The sequence below is a fragment of the Mauremys mutica genome, chromosome 9 (genome assembly GCF_020497125.1).
Source record: "Mauremys mutica isolate MM-2020 ecotype Southern chromosome 9, ASM2049712v1, whole genome shotgun sequence".
Classification (NCBI taxonomy): Eukaryota; Metazoa; Chordata; order Testudines; family Geoemydidae; genus Mauremys; species Mauremys mutica.
This window is the reverse complement of record NC_059080.1, coordinates 11700525-11722522: the sequence shown is the minus strand read 5'-3', so window position 1 is coordinate 11722522 and position 21998 is coordinate 11700525. Positions and strand designations below refer to the sequence as shown.

At 43.7% G+C, this 21998-nt stretch overlaps 1 protein-coding gene across 1 annotated transcript in view; it reads left to right on the top strand.

The window, feature by feature from the left end:
* Positions 1–334: 334 nt before the first annotated feature.
* RNF128 (ring finger protein 128) overlaps positions 335–21998 on the top strand; it is a 67085-nt gene continuing 45421 nt past the window's right edge. Inside the window, exon 1 of the mRNA XM_045031471.1 lies at positions 335–731. Coding sequence (XP_044887406.1) covers positions 335–731 — 397 coding nt within the window. The remainder of the gene's footprint in view (positions 732–21998) is intronic.

The following is a 21998-nucleotide window of genomic DNA, read 5'->3' as shown; positions in this document are numbered from 1 at the left end:
GCAACCACCTACAAAGTGCCACCAACATACAGATAGAACCCTGTAAAGAAAGGGAAAAAGCTGATGGACCATAAGGAGTGGCAGGAATATGGGGTCAAAGTTTACATTTATAGGCAGTCATAGTAACAGTAACCAGGTGTGGGGATTTTTTCCCCTGGATAAGCTATTTGTAATAGAGCTGACGCACTGATGACTTATATTTCCGTTGGTGGTATCAGTTACCTACTTTGGCCTGAAATTTCAAACTCCTTAGGGAAGTGATGGACTAACAGTGGTCATTGTTAGTTGAAAATATCTATAGACGTCTTACATTTTATGCTTCAATTAATAAGCAATGAAGAAGGAGAATAAGTCCAGCTATTCCTGCCTCCTAGTTGTTGCTATTTTATTCAGAGCTGCAGAGACCGTTCCAGCCTATGTGAATCTATTCTATTTCAACACTACTAGCAACAGCACTGTGACCGAGCAATGTGAATGTGGTGTGTATGGAGCAAACTCTCCTCTGGGTACGGCAACGGGGCTGGTGGGCATTCCTAAATCTGCTAACCTTCAAGCCTGTGATTCTAACACGGAGTTCACTGTCACGGAAGCGCCATGGATTGCGTTGATTGAAAGAGGCTATTGCAGATTTTCAGAAAAGATTAAACTGGCAGCCAAGAAGGGTGCTGAAGCTGTTGTGATCTACAATGTCCCAGAAAGTGGCGGTTATCCCATCCCTATGGCACACTCTGGTGAGTACTACAATAATCAACTCTGGGAGCCTGCTAATTTCTGTCCAGTTCAATTTGCCATTCCACTGAAGGCAACCTGACATGACATGTTGAAAGTATTTTGTGTGTTTATCTTCTGATTTTGTGTTGGTTGGTTGCTACTTTTATGGAGAAGTTTTTGGGACCCAATCCCTGCAAGTCCTTACTTGCAAAACTTGGCCTTTCTTATTTACCCAAAGAGTCCCATTGAGTAAGGGTTTGTGGCACCAGGACTCTTGCATTTTGATAGATTTCACTAAGGTTGTATGCTCTCTTCTGAGGACTAATAGTATGATCCAAAGCCACCCTACTCCTGGGGGAATTCCATGTCACTGCACATGCACAGAATTTATGTCCCCTGCAGATTTATTTGCTTCCTGACAGAAAAATGACTTTCTGACAGGGAAGCAAAAGAAAGCCACAAGAGTGGTCTTGTGACCCTCCCCAGTAGTATGTTTCGGGTGCCCAGCAGGGCCAGTGCTACCATTTAGGCCAACTGGGTGATTGCCTAGGGCGCCAAGATTTGGGGTGCCAAAAAGCGGGACTCCCAATTTTTTTAGTGTTTCAGCAGCCGCTGCGCTGGGAGGGAGAGGGAGTCTGAGTCGCTGGCAGGCAGCCCAGAGGTTCCCCTGGATCAGTGCACCGCCGCCGGCAGGTAGCCCAGGGGTTCGGGCTGCCGGCAGCGCGCTGACCCAGGGGAATCCCGGACTGCCTGCCGGCGGCTCAGACTCCCTCTCCCAGCGCAGCGGCCACTCCATCCCATGCGATTCTTCTCATGGCCGGCAGTGGCGCCAGCGGCTGGACAGAGCTCCGCGGCTGTGCTTAGCGCACGTGGCATGAGCCCAGCGACAAGTGCGACAGCAGGGCTTCTGGAGCAGAGGTGAGCTGGGGTGGAGAGGTGCCGCACGGTTCCCCGGGGGGGGGGAGCTGCCACGGGGGGGCGCCTCAGGGCGGAGCTTCCGCAGGGTGGAAGTTTCGCCTAGGGCGCAAAACTTCCTTGCACCAGCCCTGGTGCCCAGGGCAGCTGGCAGAGAGGTAAATCACTGTGGGGTAGGAGGCAGGACTGTGGAAGACCTGACTGGTGGCTCCTACCCTGTGCCAAGCTCAGCTGCTAGTACCGGCTGGGCTGGGGAGGACGGGGCCACTTCACCTGCATGGCATCTGGGGCTGGGTCAGACCCATCCCCCAGATTTCTCCCCTGGTTGCAGGAAGCTCTGCAAACACCCCCACTCCCATGCTTCCTGCACCCATTGCTCCTCAGCTGCAGAGGGAGGGATCTCTGTACAGGGAGCTGCTCCCCTCTCTGCCCACCCCTCATGCATCCAGACCCCCTCATGCTCAGACCCTCCTGCCAAGCCTCACCGCCCCTGCAGTCAGCACCCCCCGATGAATCATAGAATATCAGGGTTGGAAGGGACCTCGGGAGGTCATCTAGTCCAACCCCCTGCTCAAAGCAAGACCAATTCCCAACTAAATCATCCCAGCCAGGGCTTTGTCAAGCCTGACCTTAAAAACCTCTAAGGAAGGAGATTCCACCACCTCCCTTTCTAGCATCCATTCCAGTGCTTCACCACCCTCCTAGTGAAAAAGTTTTTCCTAATATCCAACCTAAACCTCCCCCACTGCAATTTGAGACCATTACTCCTTGTTCTGTCATCAGGTACCACTGAGAACAGTCTAGATCCATTCTCTTTGGAACCCCCTTTCAGATACTTGAAAGCAGCTATCAAATCCCGCCTCATTCTTCTCTTCTGCAGACTAAACAATCCCAGTTCCCTCGGCCTCTCCTCATAAGTCATGTGCTCCAGCCCCCTAATCATTTTTGTTGCCCTCCACTGGACTCTTTCCACTTTTTTCACATCCTTCTTGTAGTGTGGAGCCCCAAACTGGACACAGTACTCCAGATGAGGCCTCACCAATGTCGAATAGAGGGGAATGATCACGTCCCTCGATCTGCTGGCAATGCCCCTACTTGCCCAAAATGCCGTTAGCCTTCTTAGCAACAAGGGCACACTGTTGACTCATATCCAGCTTCTCATCCACTGTAACCCCTAGGTCCTTTTCTGCAGAGCTGCTTCCTAGCCATTTGGTCCCTAGTCTGTAACAGTGAATGGGATTCTTCCGTCCTAAGTGCAGAACTCTGCACTTGTCCTTGTTGAACCTCATCAGGTTTCTTTTGGCCCAATTCTCTAATTTGTCTAGGGAGATGAGCCCCACTCCCCCTGCACCTGGACCACCCTGATGAGCCACCTGCACCCAGATCCCCTCACTGAGTCTCCCGCACCCAGCTTGCCCCACACAGACCCCTCTGAACCCACACCTGGATCTCCCCACAGTAAGCTCCTCCACACTTGGATCCTGCCATGCCCTGGGGTGTTTCTGGGGCAGGCTGGGTCCTTGCGCTGTGTCAGGGTTGAGTGCAGTCTCACCGCTGAGTCTGTATCCTAAGGGTACGGGGAGCTGCGCAGTGATCTCCCACCCCTGTACAGCCAGTGGCCTGTGCTCCCCAGTGCCGTGCTGGAGCCTCCACATTTATTTGGCAAGTAAAATTTGCAGAATTTTAAAATGTGTGCAGAATTTTTAAATTTTTTGGTGCAGAGTGCCCTCGGTAGTATCACTGGATCAAATGGGAGCCTTTCCATTGATTTCGGAAAAATTTGCATCAGGTCCTGTTTGTGTCTAGATTTTGTCATCAGACACTTTTATAGCTGGGATGTTTTGGTAATCTAATTAATGTGAAGAACGAACGTACTGCTTCCATTAGATTGTTTCTAAGGCGTCGCTTGCACTACAAACTTATGTCAGTATAATTGCATCTCTCAGAGGTGTGGAAAATCCATACCCCAAGCAACATAGTTATGCCGACCTAACCCCCAGTGTAGACATCGCTATGTCAATGGGAGGGCTTCTCCTGTCGACATAGCTAACACCTCTGGGAGAAAGTGCTCTCTTTGGCATAATAGTATAGTCATACAATAAAAGATTAATTGTATATGACGATGGAAGCAAATTACATATATATTTATAATACAGTATATAATTCCCTTATACTCCACTATTATTATGATGGGTAGTGTTTACAGTTGGAATTTAAAATATTTTACGTAACATGTGTGAAAGTATGGCCAATTAACTGAAGATTTTCTTTTGTATTATTAGGGGAAAGTGATTTATCTAAACAATTTAGAAAAACTGGCTGGTATTGATATAAAGGATCTCGTATGGCTTTATTTTTTTTTTGAGATTGTTGACTTGTCTATCTGTAAGAAAAATACATTGTGTTTAGCTGTAGATAAGGTCTTCTGCTCAATTTCTAATGGAGGGGTCGGCAACCTACGGCACACGTGCCAAAGGTGGCACGTGAGCCAATTTTTTGCTGGCATGCAGCGGCGGGCTGAGCGACTCAGCCCACCGCCGCTTTGGGGTTCCGGCTGCTGCACTGTTGCTAGCTGGGATCCCGGCCGCTGGCCCCCCTCAGCCTGCTGCCAGTCTGGGGTTCTGCTCACCCAGGCTGGCAGGAGGCTGAGCGGGGCTGGCAGCTGGGACCCTGACTGGCAATGGGCCAGCAGCCGGCACCCCAGACTGGCAGCGGACTGAGCCACTCAGCCCGCCACCGGCCTGCTCAGCCTGCTGCCGGCTGAGCGAATGGAAGCCCAGACCGGCAGCGGGCTGAGCAGGGCCAGCGGCTGGACCCCGGGCCGGCAGTGGGCTGAGTGGGGCTGGTAGCTGGAACCCCAGACGAGGATCCCAGGCAAGGATCACACTAAACTGATAGGATCTGCATTTTAATTTTATTTTAAATGAAGCTTCTTAAATATTTTAAAAACCTTATTTACTTTACATACAACAATAGTTTATATAATACAGACATAGAGAGACCTTCTACAAACATTAAAACGTATTACTGGCATGCGAAACCTTAAATTACAGTGAACTGGGCACACCACTTCTGAAAGGTTGCTGACCCCTGTTCTAATGGAACAATAGAAACCCCAAGTGGCCAAATGAGCTAATTCAGATGAAGTGAAATCAAAAGCTAGATTTACCAGCCAGAATCCCTGAAGCATTCTTTGGCCTGGTCTACACTGTGGGAGGGGTGAGCTAAATCAATCTGTTACGCAACTTCAGCTACGAAAATAGCATACCTGAAGTCGATGTACTTACAGCTACTTACTGCGGTGTCTTCACTGCGGTAGGTCAACTGCTGATGCTCCCCCCGTCAACTCTGCCTACGCTTTTCGCTCCGGTCGAGTACCGGAGTCGACAGGAGAGCACTCAGCGGTCAATTTATCGTGGCTTCACTCGAGCATTTCCCAGAAACATTCCTCGTCCAGATACAGTACTAGTTGGGATGTCACAAACAGCACTCTGACTCTGAGCAAGAAAAAAGGAAGCCCAAGTAAGATGACGCAGAAAGCACATCCTATTTTCATTCAAATATTTCTGGTAGTTTTAAAAAAGAGATAAAAATACATATAAAAAACAAAACTGGAAAGCAGCAGAACTCTGAATAATATTCTCTGAGATCCACACAGACCTCATTGCATTTACTTTTCCAGAAGACAAGTTCTGATTGATTTATTTTTTTTGAATATTTCTTTTCAATGAAACATAAAAAGAAGATACATTTGGTGGTGATAATTAGGGTTTATAAATCAATGTAATTTTCAAATTTAACATTAAATACAGCAAGGGCTAAGTACAATAACATCAGCTTAGGAGATGCTTTTCTTTCTGTTTACTTTACATCTGGTTCCTTTCCTTCATTGTGTTTGTAGATACATGTATTTCTAAATGAAATTAAAGAACTCCTCCTTCCAAAACAAAAATCAAAACCAGAAAGTGTCCTGTGTTCTCAGTGGCCAAGACCTGTCTCTCTTTGTTGGCTTGTATGAAACGAGATGCTGCTCCCCTTCCAGTTCCCAGTGGGCAGTTATCTGTTAAAAAAAAAAAATCCTTTATTGAAATGGCCAGCAATGATGACACCTAAAGGACTGCATGGGCATGAAGGCTAATCTACTCTCTTAGCCCTCAGGTGATCTCTTCAGGTCAGCATTGAATCTTAGCGGCAGGACAGTGTGAGGAAGCTTACACTGCCCCTGTGATATGTACCTGTTCATGGATAAGTAAAGAACATCAACCTCCAAAGTAATCAGTAGGATACCAACACCAAACTGTTTACAAAAATCAGCTTTCGTGATTCCTTTACTGTTACTGTGCATTGTGACCGGTCTCTGAGAAGAATTGTTTATTAGAATTACTCATCTAATTTATTTATTAGGCCTCTGCTGCTGGTTTTCAGTTCCTCCTCCTCTTACATCCCGCTGGCTTTTCCATTAAGTGAATGGAGTTTATGGTAGACTACATCTCCCATGCTACAGAAAGTACCATAGTGTCTGTATGGTCTGCTGAGTGACTCACTAACTGAAACAGGTACCAGTGAAATCCTGCCCCTTGTAAAGCACTCTGAATATTTCAAAGATAACAGATTTAAATTGGTGGGGAGGGGAAGGGTTTCCCCTCTCTGATCCATTGCCAGCTCCCACCTGTTCCTCCTCAGTTTCATTTGTCAGTGAGCATTAATGCCAGGGTGACAGGGTAGAGCACATGTAAAGTGAAGCCAGTAAACTCACTGGTGGTAAGAAGGAAAAGCTTAGTAACATAGACAATGAGAGAGCATTTTTGCTGTCCGCAGTCTGATTCCCAGACTCACTAATTGTAAAGTAGGAAGGGTTGTTAGTAGTGTAGTCCTGAAATCCTACAGGCAAATTTTGTACGTGATTTGTGTAAAATTATACTAACATTCAGTTACACAGGGACTGAGCCCTTGCTTAAAAAAAGATATATGAGCGATCTCTCTCTTTTCAACATAATCCATTGAATGTTATCGTCTGTAATAACAATTTGCAAATATGGCTCCCTTTATGTTCTTAAATCTATTCTTAGGCACCTAGGGCTCAAAGCTCAAAAAGAATTAGGTGCTGAAGTCCCTGTTTTAGGTGTCAGAGTCTTTGTTTCGAGACCACTGCAATCCACAAAACTCCAGCTGCAATCCTGTAGACACCTAAACTCTATCAGCACCTAAGGTTTTATAGTAAATGTTCCATAGGCGCCTATGTTTCAGCCTCCCTGTAGTGTCCAGATGCCTGTCTCCTGCTTAAGCCCCAGAATGATTCACAAATCAGCAGTAGATGGACATTTGGCCACCCAACTCAGAAGTGTGCCTAATAGATGAACTTCACAAAATAGGTGGGGGCAGGGGAAGGTGGACTTCTCTCATAACTTTTAGCCCAGGGGTTAAGGTACTCACGTGAGATCCCCCGTTCAAGACTCCCCTCCACCTAGGTGGAGAAGGGATTTGAACAGGGATCTGCCACCTCTCAGGTGAGTGCTCTAACCAGTGGGAGATGGGGTATTCTGATGTAAGCAGTCCCTCAGTCTCTGTTGAAGCTGTTGTACTGTGGATAAATAATGAAAGAATCATTGGAGCGTGGGAACTGTATCCTGAGTCTCTCTCATCCTGGCTGAGTGCTGTAACCACTAGGCTCTGGAGTCATTCTCATGCTTGTGCTTTGAGTAAGTGATGAGGAACATACCAGGATTTAAGCAGGATGCTGCTACTTAAGTAAAAAAGATAAAAGCATGTCTTTGTAATTCAGGGCAAAATAGGCTTACAAAATCATACCACTCGGTTGCAAACCAACTCCATGAAATTCAACCAGCATTAATAGTCGTTTATGGACAGCACTTCTCCTGCATTGTGAACAGGAACCAGCAGAGGGTAGTGATTATCTTTTCCATTATTTTTACAAAGAACCTTTTCATTTTCAAAATAGAATAGGAGGCTGGAGGACACAGGTACATAGAACAGGAAATCAGATAATTTGTATTGCTCACTTCTGAAATCATTCAAATATGTTGGCTAAGGGACAGGTTAAGGTTCTGAAATGTTTTGCTGTGGCAGATACATTTAATCTCAGTCTATGAAAACTAAAATTTTTAGTGGTTAATGCATTCCATGCTAATAAAGTAAATCACACTCTGGCAGACGTATGTTACATATTTAGCAGGAGTACATTTCCCTCAGTTCACACAGCTCACCTAATCCCCCACCCCCACCCCGTGAGAGGCAGTAGCTGTGAATTAACCACCCTCCTGAGCTTCTGCCGACATAGCACTGTCCACACTGGCTCTTAAGTTGCCATAAGTAATGTCACTCGGAGGGGGAGGGGGGGCTAATTCACACCCCTGTGTGACATAACTTATGTCAACTTAAGCTGTAATGTAGCCATAGACTTATTCAGTGTGTCACCGCTAAATACAAGATGGAACAGGTTGTATAGCATAATTAGTTAACACATATTTCAAGGGACCATTCAAGGTGAAGTGTCCCATTAACAACATCCAGGCATAGGAAGACGGGGCCAGGAGCTCGCGGGGGGGCAACAGACCCAGGGTCTGAACCATGCCCCCAAAGCTGCAGACTAAACTGAAAACAGCTTAAGAAGTGCTCCTGTCTCCAGCACCCAGACACCCAGCTCCCAATGGGATCCAAACCCCAAATGAATCCATTTTACTCTGTATAAAGTTTACACCAGGTAAACTCATAAATTGTCTGCCCTCTATAACACTGAGAGATATGCACAGCTGTTTGCTCCCCCAGCTATTAATTACTTTGGGTTAATTAATAAGCAAAAGTGATTTTATTAAGTATAAAAAGTAGGATTTAAGCGGTTCCAAGTAATAACAGACAGAACAAAGTAAGTTACCAAGCAAAATAAAACAAAACACGCAAGTCTAAGGCTAATACAGCAGGAAACTGAACACAGGTAAATCTCACCCTCAGAGACGTTCCAATAAGCTTCTTTCACAGACTAGACTCCTTCCTAGTCTGGGCCCGATCCTTTTCAAACTAACGTTGTGGTTTATGGACTGGATCCAGCAATCACTCACACCCCAGTAGTTACAGTGTTTTGTTCCAGTTTCTTTCAGGCATCTCTTTGGGGTGGAGAGGCCATCTCTTGAGTCATCTGAAGACAAAATGGAGAGGCTTCCAGGGCCTTTTATATTCTCTCTCTTGTGGGTGGAAGCCCCTTTGTTTTTCTGTGCAAAATCACAGCAACAACATGGAGTTTGTAGCCACCTGGGCAAGTCACGTCCATGAATGATTCAGCTTTTTGCAGGTCGACACCATAGTTTATATGTTAGTTTGAATGTTCCCACGACAGCTCAGATGTGGATTGGCGTCTCCCAAAGTCCATTGTCAGTTAAGTGCTTCTTGATAGGACTATTCTGAGTAAGTGCCCATTCTCAAGAAGCTGACCAGATGCTCCACTGATGCTACTTAGAATCAAACACATTGAGATACAAGTACATAGCCAATAGTCATAACTTCAAATACAAAAATGATACACACATACAGACAGCATAATCATAACCAGCAAATTACAACCTTTCCATAGACACCTTACTTGACCTCCTTTGTACAAGATTTGGTGCAACTATAGGACCTTGGTTGCAACAATGATCTATATGGTCACAGTTCATGTCAATAACGTCACACCATGATTTTTAGTATCTAGCAAGTAATGAATTTAAGCTCTCAGGCTCATCTTCTGAAAGTGTTGTGTAGGGTTTTGTTTTGTTTTTGAGAATGAGGACTAATAGGGCAGATACAGAGTGATCGTTTGTGAAAAGTGTTCACCCACCTTTGATGTTTTTGTCTTTTTATCATTTTCCTGTGAGTTAATTTGAGAACCTACTGATTGTCTGGTTCTACCCACATAGTTGCTGTTGCGGCATTTCACCCACTTTGCTTCTCCACTGGCAGCCCAGCAAGTCCCTGAAAACTGGGACCTCCTCTCAGGACGCAGGCAGACAGAAACCGCGAGATTCAGGTCTGGTATATGCAAGTTGATCAAACCTTGTCACCAACAGAAGACTGATCTGGAACCTAAACATCTCCGGTTCCCATATCCCACCCTAATCCCAATGTGTCCTTAATTCCTTAACACAGTAGCTACTCTGCTGTCAAACCTAGGAGTCTTGTACTTAAATTGAATGCTCATTGTGATTTTATTATGCATCAGTGCAAGTGTAGGTAAGCATAACCAGTGGGGCCTGAATTCAGGTCCCACTGAAGTGAATAAGAATTTTGCCAGTTGGATCAGGCTACATTCCTCTTGTGGGACTATACTGCCAACAAAACAATATAAGCAGCGTGGCAGGGTATCTTATATACACCTGTCCACTAGGAGCTTCCCAAATCTTTCAGTTCAGCTAATTTTGAGTTCGTTTTCCAGACCTGAAGACGAGCTCTTTGTAAGCTCAAAAGCTTGTATCTCTCACCAACAGAAGTTGGTCCAATAAAATATATTATCTCACCCACCTTGTCCCTCTAATATCCTGGGACCAACACAACTGCAACTACACTGCAGATTTCAGCTATCGATAGAAGCTGGACAGACAAGCAGAGTTGTTTGTGAATCATTTCCCCAATAACAAGATGACCACTATTCTGTGATGAAAACCCGGAGAACAAAGAGTTAACTTCCAATCACTGGCAAGTATTCGGCATACTATAGAGTTCATGCAGTTCCGTCAGTCACTTATCAGTCAGTTTAACCTTTGTTATAGTGATATCAGTCATACTGCTGAGGTTGAAATTGTGCTCATTTGTACAGTCAGGGAGTTCAATAAAAAATTCAGCCCGAGTTATATGCTGGAAACATGGTGTTTAGTTTCCTTGTCTTTAAATTTAAAAAAAAAAAGGTTTAATATTATTGGAATGGAGGGGGAACTATTAGTCTAAGCAGCCATTTTCCCATTATGTCTAATTCTCAGCTAGTATACTTGGTTGTCTAATCTAAAGTTTTTCTATAGCACAGGGATCAGCAACCTTTGGCACGTGGCCTGCCAGGGAAAGCCCCTGGTGGGCTGGGCTAGTTTGTTTACCTGCAGTGTCCGCAGGTTTAGCCAATTGTGGCTTCTACTGGTGGGCCAAGGGTCGTGCTGGCCACCCTTCCCACAGCCCCCATTGGCCAGGGATGGTGAACCGCGGCCAGTGGGAGCTGCAATCGGCCAAACTGGCAGACGCTGCAGGTAAACAAGCTGTCCTGGCCCACCAGTGGCTTTCCCTAGTGGGCCGTGTGCCAAAGGTTGCTGATCCCTGCTATAGCACATATCACTGTGCCATCAAAGCATGGTGCAGAGATTGGGCCTGATCTAAAACCCTTTGAAGTCAATGGGAACATAAGAATGGCCATATTGGGTCAGACCAATGGGCCATCTTGCCCAATACCCTGTCTTCTGGGAGTGGCCAATGCCAGGTGCCCCAGAGGGAATGAACAGAACAGGTAATAATCAAGTGAGCCATCCCCTGTTGCCCATTCCCAGCTTCTTGCAAACAGAAGGTAGGAACACCATCCCTACCCACCTCACTGATACCTCCGTGAACTTATCTAGTCTTTTCATTGACTTCACTGGGCTTTAGAGTAGAGTTGTACTGCACAGTTCCATTAGCTCCAGGACTGGAGCAGACTCACCTGCAAAAACAAACTCTAAGTATTGTATTATTCATGTATTTATTAGGGCTGTCAATTGATCACAGTTAACTCACGTGATTAACTCAGAAAAATTAATTGTGATAAATCACAGTTTTAATCGCACTGTTAAACAATAAAATACCAATTGAAATTTATTAAATGTTTTTGGATGTTTTTCTACTTTTCAAATATATTGATTTCTATTACAACACAAAATACAGAGTGTACAGTGCTCACTTTATATTTATTTCTGATTACAAATATTTGCACGGTTAAAGACAAAAGAAATAGTATTTTTCAATTCACCTCATACAAGTACTGCAGTGCAATCTCTTTATCGTGAAAGTATAACTTACAAATGTCATTTTTTTGTTACATAACTGCACTCAAAAACAAAACAATGCAAAACTTTAACGCCTACAAGTCCACTCAGTCCTACTTCTTGTTCAGCCAATCGCTAAGACAAACAAGTTTGTTTAAATTTATAGGAGATAATGCTGCCCATTGCTTATTTACAATATCACCAGAAAGTGAGAACAGGTGTTTGCATGGAACTGTTGTAGCCGGCAGTACAAGGTATTTACGTGCCAGATATGCTAAACATTCGTATGCCCCTTCATGCTTCTGCCACCATTCCAGAAGACGTGCTTCTATGCTGATGATGCTCATTTAAAAAAAATGTGTTAATTAAATTTGTGACTGAACTCCTTAGGGGAGAATTGTGTCTCCGGTGCTCTTTTACCCACATTCTGCCATATATTTCATGTTATAGCAGTCTCGGATGATGACTCAGCACATTTTGTTCGTTTTTTAAGAACACTATCGCTGCAGATTTGACAAAACGCAAAGGTACCAATGTGAGATTTCTAAAGATAGCTAAAGCACTCGACCCAAGGTTTAAGAATCTGAAGTGCCTTCCAAAATCTGAGAGGGATGAGATGTGAAGATGCTTTCAGAGGTCTTAAAAGAGCAATACTCTGATGCAGAAACTACAGAACCCGAACCACCAAAAAAGAAAATCAACCTTCTGCTGGTGGCATCTGACTCAGAGGATGAAAATGAATATGCATCGGTCCACACTGCTTTGGATTGTTATTGAGCAGAACCTGTCATCAGCATGGACACATGCCCTCTGGAATGGTGGTTGAAGCATGAAGGGACATATGACTCTCTTTAGCACATCTGGCATGTAAATATCTTGCGATGCCGGTTACAACACTGCCATGCAAATGCCTGTTCTCACTTTCACGTAACATTCTGAACAAGAAGTGGGCAGCATTATCTCCTGCAAATGTAAACAAATTTGTTTGTCTGAGTGATTTACTGAACAAGAAATAGGACTGAGTTGACTTGTAGGCTCTAACATTTTACATTGTTTTATTTTTGAATGCAGTTATTTATTGTACATAATTCTACATTTGTAAGTTCAACTTCCATGATAAAGAGATTGCACTACAGTACTTGTATTAAGTATCAGAGGGGTAGCCATGTTAGTCTGGATTTGTAAAAGCAGCAAAGTATAGTCTGTGGCACCTTATAGACTAACAGACGTTTTGGAGCATGAGCTTTCGTGGGTAAATACCCACTTCGTCGGATGCAAGTACTTGTATGAGGTGAATTGAAAAATACTATTTCTTCTGTTTTTTACAGTGCAAATATTTGTAATCAGAAATAAATGTAAAGTGAGCACTGTACAGTTTGTATTCTGTGTTGTAATTAAAATCAATATATTTGAAAATGTAGAAAACATCCAAAATTATTTAAATAAATGGTGCTCTATTATTTATTAACAGCGATTAATCACAGTTAATTTTTTAATCACTTGACAGCCCTAGTATTTATCCATTCAGAAGTTATCTCTGCTTACATGGACTGTCTATCTTGTAATAGTTTGTTTTGGGTTGGAGTCAAGTCCTGCTTTTCTATCCAGTTGTCCAGCTGGGCTGGCTGAGACGTAAAGAGAGCTAGTGTGGTGCTAGTACAATCCTATCAAACAGTGAATATGCTGGTATAGAAACTGATTCAAAATAAATATCAAAATTACTCCACAGCGGAAACATTTCACTTTAATTTGACCCTTACGGATGGGTATTGTTACAGATAGGAAAGAGAGAATATATCCCAGTCTATATTTTCTTTCTCCTTCTAACTTACTCCATAGCCATAAGTGATGTGGCTGAGATGTTAATGAGGGCAGAATTTAGCCCATTGTATTCTTATATCTCAGTTGTACAAGGGTCCCTGAAGAAAGGTTTTATTAAAGTTTCTAGAATCCAGGTCACGTCCTCCTTGGCCTTTGCAAAATTTGGCTATACAGACCCAAACATTGCAACTTGGGCCTCTCACTGTTTGAAATAACATTCCTCAGTAAATCAGAAAAAGTGTGTAACAAAAATCATTTAGTCTGAAACAGGTCTTTGATTTAGACAGCACCATCAAAGGGAGAGAACGCTGTTTAAGCCTGGCTGCGTGCCATAGCCCGCTGCTCATGTTCCGTGATGCTGCAATGTCCTCTGTTTGAACCAGGATCCCTTCCATAAACAATTCAGTGACACTGCCTCTCTGTGTGCAGCAGCCCATGCGCTGTTCCAGAACGTGGTCACTTGCCATTGGAAATGGTCATGGTTCCTACTTTAGTGATGTGTTGGCTTCACACGCACTTCTTATGTATGTGTATGACAAATATACATTTTTATTTATTTGCATTTATTAACTGCACCTGTTTAAAAGTCTAGGCAGTGGACAATGTCTCTATCTAAATCATTGTAAAGTATGTTCCTGCGAGGGATATAAACGTAAATCTGGGCAAAGGAAAATAAGGCCTCCCCAAAGAGCATTTCCCATCCCTGCTTTCTCCCGTTCCTCCATCCTCTCCAGGTAATTCTTTAAGCAGTCACTTGCTCCCCACACCACTGCTACCAAGATATGCTGGTACAATAGGTACATCTTGCAATGTGTCAGCTGACTTTGGTCTGCTGGGCCAAAGAGAAAAACGAGTTCTCACGTTAAAAACTCTGGGACCAATGAAATCCAAGCTCTAGTGAAGTCTTTGGTAAAATGCCAATTGACTTCAGAGGGGCCAGAATTTCACCCTCTGGCACCAATCACATCCCATTTATGCCAGGGAAGTAGGCTGTTAGCTTAAGCGCCTAAGTTTCTATGATAGTATGTTTTAAAACACTTGCTTTCAGGATGAAAGTTCCCTTCTTCAGCTTTCAGCATTTTATATTAAAAAAATCTCAGGCCCATACTAGTGCTGAGCTACACCCATCAAAGTCCCTGCAGGTTTTCCATTGAAATCAATTGTGATTTCACCAGGCGTGAGGCAGTGCTGGGTTAGGCCATTTTGTATCATGGTAGTATTGCAATGCCTGCACTGAATTTGGCTATGCATGTAGCTCCAGCTGCTTGTCCAGCAGCTCGTGTATGGGTGTGTCTGAATTGGCCCAAAAAGTGATCCTATTTTCTACCTTATTCATTTGTTCTTAAACCTCATTCATTTTTTCCCAAGGGCCCCCGGGTGCAGTATTTTCTGAGGACACAATCAGGTTTTCAGTCACTTGATGCTCTTTAATGGCTGAACTCAGTGTCACAGATGTATTATATGGAAATTTTGGATCCCCAGACTGGGCAGGAACTTGCACAATCTGTTAGTAAAGAAGGAAGTAAACTGCACTGATTCAATCCCAATGAATGGAAACTCCCCTACCACTGAGGAAAGACCCCAGTGAATCAATAGGCTTAGGCCTGATCTTCTATGGTGCTGAGTGTCCTCAAATCTCAGTGAAGTCAAGAAGGATAGAGGACACTTAGTATGTTGCATGATCTGGGCCTCGTTAGCCACCTCTTTATAAGAGCTCCTATATGATTACTTAGTTTGTGTTACATATGTTTTTCTAGCTAGCGGCAGCTTATAGTTGGTGTCATGCATTCAGCTTCAGTTTAATTCGCTTGCTTCTCCCAGTCATTCTGTGGATCTTTTTATTGACTCAATCTCAAAGGAAGGAGTGGCAGAAAATGTAATCCCTTGAGGTCACATATCTTGTAGAAGGGAGAAAGCGTGCTGGAGAAGTTACGTCCATATACGACTGTAATGATCTCATACTGCCCATATGTCAGGTTGACAGAATGTTTAAAACACATTGCCTGGCCTGTAGCAGGCACTTCAAGTGCTGTCATAGCAAAGAGCTAAGCTAAACTCCCTTGGTATCTTAAGCCAAAACCACAGCTAAAAACAATGCTTGCTTTACTGGCACCTAGGACGCTTGTGGAAATCTCATCGTTATGTGGCAAGAGCTGAGCAAAACTAATTGCTTAGAAATCATTTTCACCGGAGCAAGCTGTCTGCCCATCTCCATTCAGCAGCAGCAGACTCCAAAACCTAATTCTGGTCCTGCTGCTGCTAACCACACCACCCCTTACAGTATTTGGTGACACCCCAGAATGCACTGGGGTAATGGAAAACCTAAGTTAGAGTCCTGCAGTCAGCACAAACATGGAATCTTGGCCTGCCTTTTAATTGTATAGATGGTGGAAAGCTGATTAAATGACGACACAGCTGCGGGTGAAAGTATGGAATTGTTGTGGCACTACTGATTCTCTCTGACTCCTTGTGATATTGTTGCAGCTGTTATACCATGCCGTGTTCCAGTTTTAGACAATGGGAGAAAATTCTCCCCTCCCCCCCCTACAGATTGGTGCAACTCCTATTGTCTGTTAGCAAGCGTCTTTTGCAGTGTTTGTTCCTGGATGTTTATCTCGTTTCTTCAGTCCTTGGGTTTCATTTATGACTATAATTTTGAACACTGCGGGGTTGTTGTTTTTTTCATTTTTAAAAGTTATTCAGTGGAGAGGGGCTAAGGCTGCAAGGAATGGATCCAGAGCTGCTGGTCTCATAAAGCTGGTCTCATAAAATTTTGGCCTAAAGCAGCACATCATGAATGGGGTGGATTCAGATCTGGGTATTTGACTCTGAACTACTCTGAAGTTTGAAGAGGTTTAGAACTAGATTTAAGGTTTTTGGTCTATCTAGGATCTATTGATAAGAACATCAAGCTGGTCCATAGTAATGCTTGTTACAACACAAACTACAGGTTTGCAAATGATGACATAGTCAAATCCATACAACAAATATCAGGAAGAATTCACCAAAATAGGCTGCCCTGACATTAGCGCCATCGTTATTTGGCAAGCACATATTACATGTTGGAAAAAAAAGGGCTTAAATATTTACTTCAGTAAGATAATGCTTCAGATAAAGAGTGTGGATGAAATCCCAGCCTCCTAGTCAGCCAATGGCAAAACTCCCATTGACTTCAATGCAGCCAGGATTTCACTTTGTTTAACTGAAAGTCAAAGCACACTTTATAAAACCGTCTCAATGACTTACTCCAAAAAAAAAAAAGAGGGAGAGGAAAGTTACACAGACTAAATCCTTCACTTAATAAATCTTACAAAGAACTCAAACAACTACAGAGCTAGGACAAAGGCCCTTCTATAGCACACTCAACCAGCTTTAAACCAATCTTGGAGGGGGTCTGGAGAGTGAATGGACTTCTGAACACTACCAGTAATTAATTGCCACATCGTTTTTGCTTGTGCAATGGTAAAATGCAATACTGCATTTCTACAGTGCCTTGCCTCTAAGCAGCTCAAAGGCTTTTGCAACAAAGCATCATAACTCTTCTGTATTAGCTACCTCTGTATGTAAGGATTACTGGACCCGTTCTGCAGATGGGTAAACTGTGGCACCAAAAGGTTATGATTCTTGTCTGAGGTCACAGTCAGGAGTTCCAGTCCACTACTCTAGCTACTAGACAAGCTCCCTCTAACATGTAAAATGGTCCTTTCTGTGGAAAGGGAAATAGTACCACAGAACCCCTTTATAGTACTGCAGAGGTCTCAGCTACTACTTTGGGCAGTTATCCTTTTTATTGGTTGTGGATCGATGGTAACTGGGCTGACGGTCAATGTAGAGGCTGTTTTCCTAGGTTACAAAAGGGGAGTATGTGGGGGGGGGGTCACACCTTAGTAAGGTTTCAGATCTGTTTATTAATGCCTCATCATGGAAAGAGAATTAATTCAGCATGAAACAAGTACAGGAAGGTTTCTAACATTTAGGCATGTAACATTTTTTTTAAAGTTATCAATTTAAATTGTGCATTATGTTTTTATAATTTTAACTGCTAGAAATATGTCCTTCTGTGCCCTGATACTGTTTTCCTTGCACATGCAAACGAGGGTGAAAGACTTGATTCTCCACTCTGTTACACCAGTATCGTGGAGTGGAGAATCAGCCCAGTAGGAGTTTTGGCTGTACAAGGAATGCAGAATCAGGCTGCTGGTGCATAGCAATGTTGACTCTCTAAGTTCCAAGCGGCGCTGAGATCCTCCAACAAATACTACTTAGGACTGAATGTTATCAGCTTCAATATTCCTTCCCCCTTTTCCAGCGCAAATCATCACTAAGCTGAAATATGTTCCCCACACAATATGAACAAACTTTCTATTACCTTGCCCTTTTGAAGTCAGGGGAATTTTGCCTGAGCAGAGAGTGAATCACTTGGCCCCAAGTAAAATAGATGTTTGTGAAATGTCTGTAAGCGTAGCCATAAAGGCTATCTTACAGAGCACATGCTGCAGAGCTCAAGTAACAGTGCTGTACCTCAAGCCTGTGCTAGTTGGTGGACTTCAGTCCCCTGTTCATACACTCCTTACTCTGTTGAGATTACCAATTGTACTGTGGATATTTGGCCACCAGGAGCCAGACTGAGACCACAAACTCATTTCACATAAAAATAACAGGAGTACTTGTGGCACCTCAGAGACTAACAAATTTATTTGAGCGTAAGCTCAATTTAAGACAGTTTGTTAAGTATCTTGTCAAACTCTTAAATGGGCTATCTTAATTATCACTACAAACTGTTTTTTTCTTCTGCTGACAACAGTTCATCTTAATTAATTAGCCTCGTAGAGTTGGTTGGGTAACTCCCACCTTTTCATGTTCTCTGTATGTATATACATCTCCTCACTATATGTTCCATTCTATGCGGCCGATGAAGTGGGCTGTAGCCCACGAAAGCTTATGCTCAAATAAATGTGTTAGTCTCTAAGGTGCCACAAGTACTCCTGTTCTTTTTGCGGATACAGACTAACACGGCTGCTACTCTGAAACCTGTCATTTCACATAAGTTGCCAAAGAGCCATAACTTTGTTTAATACCAACCTGAGCAAGTTTTGAACTGGTGACCTACAAGTAAAGGGCACAATAGCCAACTGCCAGTTTCCAGAGCCATCCAGTCCCTGTTAAAATTCCCTCCCAACTTCCTGCTGTATTTCACAAGAACTTTGTTCACACCAGGGGCGACTCCAGACCCCAGCACGCCAAGTGCGTGCTTGGGGCGGCATGCCGCGGGGGGCGCTCTGCCGGTCGCTGGGAGGGCGGCAGGCGGCTCCGGTGAACCTCCCGCAGGCATGGCTGCAGAGGGTCCGCTTGTCCTGCGGCTCCAGTGGACCTCCCGCAGGCGTGCCTGCGGAGGGTCCGCCGGTCCCGCGCGGCTTCGGTGGGACCAGCGACCGGCAGAGCGCCCCCCCGTGGCATGCTGCCCTGCTTGGGGCGGCGAAATGTCTAGAGCCGCCCCTGGTTCACACAAAATAATAACACTGACTAAAATAACATTCAAAGCTGGATTTAATCAATCATCTAGTCACACGATCACATTTTCAGAATCATATTAAAAATTAATGTAATGAGTGCTTTTAGTACAACTGAGTGTGGACCAAAACATCAGATCCAAACTCCTCAGACCCAAGTTTTGTAGCTGGTTCCTATCATTATGAAATACCCAAATCTGATTATTCCCAAAACTTGGAAAAAGTCTGGATCTCTTAGGGCTCTTTCCTAAGGCCCTGTCAGATTTTCTAATGTTTATGAGCAGATCTTTGCTCCCATGCGGAACTGATTGCAGGATCGGGCCTTGGCATGTTGATTGCCTTCATATAGACTATTTCTTTTATCTGAAATTTTAATTTTGAAATAATTGATCTGCTTTAATTGGAATAAATTGCCTGGAGAAGTTGTGGATTCTCCATCATTGGAGATTTTTAAGAGCAGATTAGACAAACACCTGTCAGGGATGCGGGTTCTCAACCTTTTTCTTTCTAAGGCTCCCTCAATATGCTATAAAAACTCCATGGTCCACCTGTCCCACAACAAATGTTTTTCTGCCTATGAAATCCAGGGCCGGCGTTAGGGGGTAGCAAGCAGGGCAGTTGCCTGGGCCTCACGCCACAGGGGGCCCCATGAAGCTAAGTTGCTCAGGCTTCGGCTTCAGGCCCAGGTGGTGGGGCTCAGGGCCCCGGGCTTCTGCCCCACATGGTGGGACTTTGGCTTTCCAGCCTGGGCCCCAGCAAGTCTAATGCTGGCCCTGATTAGTGGCCCCCCTGAAACCTGCTGTCAACCCCCCCAGAGGGCCCTGGACCCCTGTATTGAGAGCTGCTGATCTAGAGTCCTGCCTTGAGTGCAGGGGACTGAACTAGAAGACCTCTCAAGGTCCCTTCCAGTCCTACAATTCAGTGATTCTATGCTTTCATGTGTAATAAGAAATTAGACATTTGGTTAGCATAGTTTAGAAGGAATGGAGAAAAGTGAGCTTTGAGTGTTCCTTGATCTTTAGGACAATATTCAGCTTCTCTATATAGACATATAAGAGGGCTTTAGTACCTACTCTGTTCACTACCCTTTCACCACCACCAACGAAAAAGGCCTTCTAGTCTCGCTATGGGTCTAAACCAAACCAAGCCAGCCAGCCACACCGGTGTGTGACAAAGACAGTGAACAATATCACACACAATCATGTACATAGGATGCTCTAGGTCACAGACTCATTCGTTTGGCAGAAATATGTGTCAGCCAGAAGTGACCAGGGTATTTTTGCGCATTGAATCATACTTTCTGGTTTTTAACTGCAGGTTTCCCCTCATCCTGACCCGCCTAGTCTCCTTGCATCAAAATAGTATACAAATCTGTAAATGCTCATGTTTTTCTTTAACCACATACAAACCACTGCATTCCTTACCAGGAGAAGAGTGTAACTGTGTTAAGATTTAGTCCACAATCCTGCAAACTCTTAGAATAAAAGAATAAAATGCATAGTGTCATTGGGGTAAATTCTGGCCCAATTGAATTCAACGGTAAAACTCAAGGGAGCCAGGATTCAATCCATTGACTTCACTGAGACTATGTGCTTAAAGTTAAGCATGTGCATAAGCATAAGCATGTGCATAAACATTTGCTGGCTCAGGCCTTATTCAGGAGAAAAATCCTGATGTACTTTCAAGAATCACAGTATCAGCAAGGTGACAAGGTATGGTAAAGAGTTTTGTTTTAAAGGGACACCATTAACTTAAAAATCACCCTTCTATCTCTGTTTTCTTTACCTGCTGTTGTAATATTAAGATCACAAGTGGAACAGATCAGAGAAGGGGGAGGCGGGAGAGGGAGAATTCTCTCTATACTTTTCAGTTTGTTTGCTTTGTGTATTTGACAGCACTTTTTGTAGAGTGAATTTCACTATTTCTGCTATATGGCCAATCAGTTTCCCTTGTTGCTTGTGTGAGTATTTTGCATAGAAACAAGGAAGAATTTTTTTTTTTAAATATCAAAATGTTACTGTAAAACCACCCGAAGTGTCAGGGGATTCAGAGACAGGTGTAATACCTGATGTTATTTTAACTCTCATTTTTTTGGGAGGAGGAGAAGGAAGGAGTTAACTGATTAGCTTTCCATTTGACAGTGTCCCTTTAAGGCAATTTCATAAGGTTTGGAGAACGAGCTAACCGTTATTTCAGTGTATCTTACTCCCAGTCCTGGAGCGCTGAATGCAGCAAATAAATTAGAGCACCACAGAAATATTGACAACATTGGAATGGTTTCTGGATGGAAATGATCAGTTTTTATGCAAGGGTGGGGCTAGACAAGTATGCTGTGCCCTGGGAAGGGTTGGCCAATTTGTTCAGTCAGTCATCAAAGGAAAGAAACAAGAGCTGTGTGTATATGTGTGTGTCACAAGCTTCATGTTAATTTAGTAACAAGAGATTGTTTGCATTATGATTGTTACAGGTTCTGTTAATTAGGAACTACAGCTGTTTGGGACATAAAATTAAAATTTACTAAACATTGCATAAGGTACATGCAATATATATATTTTTAATTCTGTAGTATGTCCTTCTTCTGACTCTTCCCTTCTCAGCTGAAAGCATTTTGAATTTTTCCCCTGATGCCATGAAACAACAGGTGTGAGTCTTCACTGCCTGACAGTTTGGGTGTTTTTTAAAATCCCACCCAGTGTTGGCCAAACTCTGATCCTACTGAATCCACTGTTTATGTAGTTACTCACATCTGTATAAAGTGATGATAAAACACTCTCAAACCCAGGACCTGATCCTGCAAACTTGAACATGAATATCTTTACTGGTGAGTAATTCCACTGTATCCATTGGGACAATTCACATGGTAAAATTACTCACATGTTTGCAGGATTTTCATGGGTGTAAATGCAGCAAAGAATCCTGTGGCACCTTATAGACTAACGTCTGTTAGTCTATAAGGTGCCACAGGATTCTTTGCTGCTTCTACAGAACCAGACTAACACGGCTACCCCTCTGATACATGGGTGTAAATGATTCCACAAGGTGCAAGGCAGTG